The following is a 6,000-nucleotide window of genomic DNA, read 5'->3' as shown; positions in this document are numbered from 1 at the left end:
GGGGGAACTTGTAACCCCTGTCAGCTGCTCTGCTTCTGTGATGTGGCAGGGAGCTGCTGGCTGCCTCTTTAGGCATGAAAAGGCCCTGGAGGAAAGCATATGCTCATAAAAATTATGGGATTCCACAGCTTTGAAATCTAATGATCTAGAGTGATCAAACACAGATTGGGGCCCTAGGGCTACTGGGGGAGGGACTGAGGGGCAGGCGACTTTGGGTGAGAGAGCCTGGGGCCAGGCATCAGGACACACTAATTAGTCTCAGTGAGAGGAGATGAGGAGGCTGGCATCCTGAGGATGTCTGCATTGAGTCAGGAGAGAACCAGACAATAGCCAAGAGCTGGGTGGTAAACCAGCCTCTCTTAAAGGAAATTAGTCCCCTTTCTTTACCTCTCCTTTGCCCAGTGTGTGGTCATAGGGAGATGGACTTTATTTGTGCCTCTTGGGTTTCTGGGAAGTGAAAGGGCAATAGGTGGGACCAGCTTTCCAAGGCCAAGGCTGCATGAAGGTCTGGAGTGCTTGGGAAGAGACAATACCAAAAGTATGTCAGTTGGAAATAAGAGTAATCATGAAAAGATGGGGTATACTAAAAGTCAGACTTGGCTCATCAGATTTTATTTTTGCTTGGAGCTGTTCCTGCTGACACTTATGGAAATGATATCACTAGGTAGTTGTTGAATGAAGTGGGCAACTCATTGCCTGCTTGGGTTAGTTTTCCTCATCTGTAAAATGAGGGGTTTGGTCTGGACTCAAAGTCAGTTACCTGCTCTGTCATTGATGAACTGTGTGAACCTGCAGTCCTTTCCTATCTCTAGGCCTTAGTTTCCCTAGTTCAGTGTAATGAAGAGTATAGAACTGGGAGACTTGAAGTTTACTCCCAGCTTTGTCATTGTTATAGGTCTCTTCTGTATTGCCATGAATGTCTCTGTTGCTGTCTGGCTATGTAATCCATTACAGCAGTCCCTTCAGGTTCCCCCATTAGTAACAAGGGAGAGGAAAGGGGGCTTGAACTGAATTATTGCTAGGTTTTTGCTAATTTTCAACATGGCATGTTTGTAACAAGATGGTGGCCTTGGCAGGGCCTCCACTCCAACTCAGCCACTAATCATGTTCTCATTCTGTGAACTAACTACTTTTCTACTTCAGAGCTACCTTAAAAATCCAGTCCTGAACAGTCCACTCAATTTCAAACCCCTACGTAGCTCATTTTAAAATTGCTCTCACAGAGAGTATAGATCCTGGCAAAAATTTGATTTGATATGAGATTTCAGTTCTGAAACGAAACTTCCTGCTGTTAACCAGCTTAAAACTATTTCACTCTTGTGGGCAACTTACATGCCAAAGCTAGATTTTTAGATGTTTATTTTGTTCCAAACCTTTTGAGGATTTAATGTACCAGGTCTCAAGCTCCCAAATTTTGTTCATTTTCCTAGACTTGACTATGGATTCATAAGAGGCTGCATCCTACCCTAAACATTAATACTGTGCTGCTTTCGCCAACCAATATTCTCTCCATAATCCCACAAACACACATGCACATGCGTGGAAGAATTGACACCCCACCATGTTATGTGACACCTGATAGGGCAGATTTGGGACCTGTGAATGACTTTTCTTCATCTGGAGAGAAGTGAGTTGTAGCCAGATTCTTAAGCACTATTCACACCATGTGCAACAAAGGAGACCCTGCAGAACTGTCCACAAGTGACTTGGGGGGGGGGGGGCAGGGAAGAATGGAAGCCAGTGGTCTCTTCTGGGAATTACAAGGCTCCTAGGGCCCAGATTCTCCTTTTCCACTGCTGTTTGAGCTGATAGGATAGTAGTTAGGCCCCTTCCTACCCAAAGAGCTGAGAAACCAGTGTGTTTTCCTTTGAGGAATTGATAAGAGCTGAACTGGGACCAGTGGAGAGGCATCAGGACTTCAATGAGGCCATCGGAGGCCAACAGTGCCCCAGCTGCCTATTTGTGATGGAAAAACTCATGGGTAGGGCTTACTATCTTTGAAGCCCCCAAGGGGAAATCTCATCCTCCTGTCCCTGGCTTAGGTTGGCAAGTTACTGTTAGCTCCAAATGACAGGCAAGGATGCCTGGCAAGAAAATGAGAAAAAGTTGAGGAAATAGGAACACAAAAGATCAAGGCCCAGAATAGGGAGAAAGGGACATAAAGACACCGAGTGAGGAAAGAGGTTGAGCTCCTAATGAGGTGAATTTTGCTAGCTGGACACAACCTCGCTGGGAATGCTCTTCAGCAAGACTGTTGCCCAGAGTCTGGGCATAGGGGTAGAATCATATGACACCTATTTTAGAGGGATGAAGGTATAGTTCAGAGTTTACCTTTCCTGGCATCTTTAATGCCCATTAATCAGAGTGGCCCAGGATGCATAGCATGGGGGACACATTGGTTGGTAAAGGCTAGCAGGGTTTCAACTTCTTGAAAGAAACTTTCCAATCCTTTGTGTAGCTGCTGCATCTACCTTTTGGGGATCTAAGTTGGGAATGGGATTTCCCTAAAACAGTCCTTTTTCTGGCCTAGCCCTGGTGAAAATATTGACCTGTCATGAATAATGATAGAAGAGTTGGTACTTCACCATATTGAGTTGCCTCTCCCCATATCATGCCATCTCCCTGTCACCAGTGCTCCTCTACCTGCTGAGATGAAAGGGACTTCTTCATATTTTGACAGATGGATACAAGGATGGGGAACTTGGGAGGGCCTGCAGGTTAATGCATTGGCCTGGGAAATCTGTAAAAATAAGTGAGTGCTGTTTAAGGCCCCTCCCCTACATGATATTCTACTCTTCCAGTCTATGATTATATAAGCTTGACCCAAAAGGTGAGATGTGGCTCAGCCTGAGATGAGTGTGACTGATGCTACTATTAGGGGTGGGCTAGGCCAAGGTAAGGCTGATTGGCTCAAGCTCTGGGTCCCTCCTTTCTTTAAGCACCCATTTGTCTATAACAGTCATAAAAAGGAATAGAGAGGGAAGAGAAATGAGGAGGAAATAGAGGGGGGAAAAGAAGGAAGGAAAGAAAGAGGCAGACTGTTAACCAACCAACCGTATGATGGGGAGACTTATTTGTACACTTATAAACAAACAGCACCCACAGTTCTTGGGAAGTCACAGACTCTGAGGCTAAACAAGTCTCATTGTTCCATTTTACCTCTGCCTTTCCTCCAGCACCCTCCACCAGTGGCTCCTAAGGTCAGATGGCAAGGAGCTCCTCAGCATACAGAGGCTTGGGTCTTCCCATCAGGCTCCTGGGGACACAGTAGCACCTTTGACAGTTGCTTCTAGTGGGTGACTAACAGGCTGGGGCCACGATGTCCCATGCCCCTCCTCCCCCAGGGGTTAGAAAGTATAGGGAGAGGTTCCAAAGGCCAGGGGGTGATCCTAGGCTTTCCTAGATCATGGGAAGAGAAGAACCCTGGCAAGTTTAAAGGCATTCATGAAGAGAATTTGGTTAATAAATTTGGAACACCTGGAGCTTTGGCTCCAAAGGGATGGTCAGGTGGCTGAAATGCTGTGTGCATAGGTTTGGGAACAAGTGTGCTGGTGGCAAAAATGTAAATGCTGAGCAGGGTGGGGTGAAGGAAAGGGGTTGAAGAGCACACAATGACAAGAAAGAGGCCTTAGATTGGTTCCTCAGGGGTGAGGGAGCCCGGCAGCAGCTCCCCACTGGGGTCTGGGTCAGGGGCCAACATCTTGTCCTTGCTGGAATCCCTTTGTTCTTTCTTGAACATCCTTTGATGCATCAGAGGGACAAAGAAGAGGATTACAGCTCCAATTATTGGGGGCACACCAGCAAAGTAGAAGGCCACATGGTAGTCCCCAAAACAATTGCGGAGGAGGCCTGAAATAGTTAAGAGAGAAAAGTCAAGCTCAGCTTTACCCTACTGCCCAAAGGTGCTCTCTACCTCTTCTAGGGGCCATCACAATACCTATTCAGAGAATTTTGGCCTGAACTACCTTGACCTAAGGAGCCCCTCAATTGAAATACTTCTTCTTGTAAGAAATTAACCTCTATTACAAAAGCAAGTGAGTCCTCTGAGGTACTGGGGCTGCAGGCCCTTGAGGCTGATGCTCATTATGAAAGAAGCTAATGAAACTTCTCATAAAGTTCTCTATTTGTGACTTTCATGAAGCTACAGCTAACTCCTAGTCACTCCTAGGTATGGAGTTAATTTAAAAGAGGGAAGCTAATTTAAGAGAACTCCACAGAATATGACCAAGCCTTGTCTTGGTTCACAGTGATATATCCTCCCACACCCAATTTAGGCTAGAGTGTTCTTATGGAACAATTCAGCCAATTTCCTATTTGCTCTTTCTCTTAAGTTCTCGTTTTGCCCTAAGAGGAGGCTGTATGTGCGTCTTTCCTTCAAGTTATGGATATGGTTGGTCCCTCTGGGTTCCTCTAAGTTACAAATACCATGGATGTGTTTGGCATGGGATACTAGGCCTCCTCTGCTCACCTTCAGAAGCTAATGTGAGCCATCTCGTAGGAGGAATAAGCCCAGAAGCACTACTGAGTAAAGGCAAGTAGGCTCTTGGTCTGCTTAGGAGGTGAGCAAACTGAAAAGAGATGTGGATTCTGTGACCCACCTTTAGGATCAGGGGCTGGATAGAGGCTCCCCTCACCCAGTGGGTAGTGTGGCTCTAGCACAAAGGCCTGAGTGGAAGCTTTTGCCACTGTTACACAACATGACCAGTGACCTTAAAAATCTTGCTCACAGTTTGTGTTCAAGGAATATTTGTTGAGTTGGCCCAGTTGGCCAGCCTAGGAAAAGCTAGCCTATTAATTAATCCTAAAGAAAGGAAATAAAGTTTTCTCTTTCCATTGGTTTTCCTTGTTTTCTATGTTTCCTGGGGTACCAACAATGCCCTTTTTAGAGAGTGGAGAAACTGGGTGTGCTGAAAGACAGCAAGCCAACACTTTGCCTGATGTCTGCTGGAAGTGACCCTCACTGACCCAGTACTGGGATGCGGCCTTAATCAAATATCTTCTACAGGCTCAGTTCAGAAGCCAGAAGAGGAGGAGGGGAATGTCTCTAAGTCTTGATAAAACCAGGGCCCTCTTTCTCTTTTCCTCTGTCTAGCTACCTTGCAAATAATTACCTGCCTGTGAAGAGAAAAAGGGATACTAGATCAATGGAATGGTCAAGAAGGCCAAACCTGCCCAGCCAGCTTGGCTCAGCGGTTGAGCATTGACCTATGAACCAGGAGATCGCAGTTTGATTCTTGATCAGGGCACATGGCCGGGTTGCAGGCTCAACCCCCAGTAGGGAGCATGCAGGAGGCAGCCAATCGATGACTCATCATTGATGTTTCTATCTCTCTCTCCCTCTCCCTTCCTCTCTCTGAAATCAATAAAAAAAATATATATATATTAAAAAAAGGAGGTCAAACCCATTTTTCTCTCTATCCTCTTGGAATCATCCATGCTATCTACAACAAAACTCTACTGCCAGGCAGAGAAAGACGAATATCACATACTCTCACTTATACGTGGAATCTAAAGAACATAATAAACTGATAAACAAAATAGATTCAGTGACATACATAGAAGCATGGAACAGACTGACGAATCTCAGAGGGAAGGTGGGGGTGGGTGGGTAGGGATAGATTAACCAAAGAATTTACATGCATATATGCATAACCCATGGACACAGACAATAGTGTGGTGAAGGCCTGGGGCAGAGAGTGGGTGCAGGGTGAAAGGGGTAAATGGGGAAAAAATGAGACATCTGTAATATGTTCAACAAGATAAATAAATAAAAAAACCCAACTCCACTGAAACAGATATACAGCCATGAAAAGCTTATTCCCCAAAATGAATCCATGCACATACACTGTGCTTTTCTTTCACCAATGGTGGTAAGGGGTTTCTTGTACTCTGACAAGGCTGCTTAAACAGAGAATAAAAGGAAAGGGAACTTTAAGTAGAAGTACTCAGGAAAGATAGGGTCCAGGGAAGACACGACTCCCCCACTCACACCCTCCATTC

The 6,000-nt window shown here is 45.5% G+C and overlaps 1 protein-coding gene across 2 annotated transcripts in view; it reads right to left on the bottom strand.

Moving 5' to 3' along the window:
- Positions 1–2,808: 2,808 nt before the first annotated feature.
- The window catches only part of SLC16A2 (solute carrier family 16 member 2), a 129,819-nt gene continuing 126,627 nt past the window's right edge, over positions 2,809–6,000 (bottom strand). For both annotated transcript variants that reach the window (XM_016203904.2, XM_016203903.2), the window contains exon 6: positions 2,809–3,849. In XM_016203904.2, coding sequence (XP_016059390.1) covers positions 3,629–3,849 — 221 coding nt within the window. In that variant the 3' untranslated portion in view covers positions 2,809–3,628. The remainder of the gene's footprint in view (positions 3,850–6,000) is intronic.

This window comes from Miniopterus natalensis, chromosome X (genome assembly GCF_054644295.1).
Source record: "Miniopterus natalensis isolate mMinNat1 chromosome X, mMinNat1.hap1, whole genome shotgun sequence".
Lineage (NCBI taxonomy): Eukaryota > Metazoa > Chordata > Mammalia > Chiroptera > Miniopteridae > Miniopterus > Miniopterus natalensis.
Note: the sequence above shows the minus strand (reverse complement) of the source record. Positions and strands in the feature narration are given on the sequence as shown.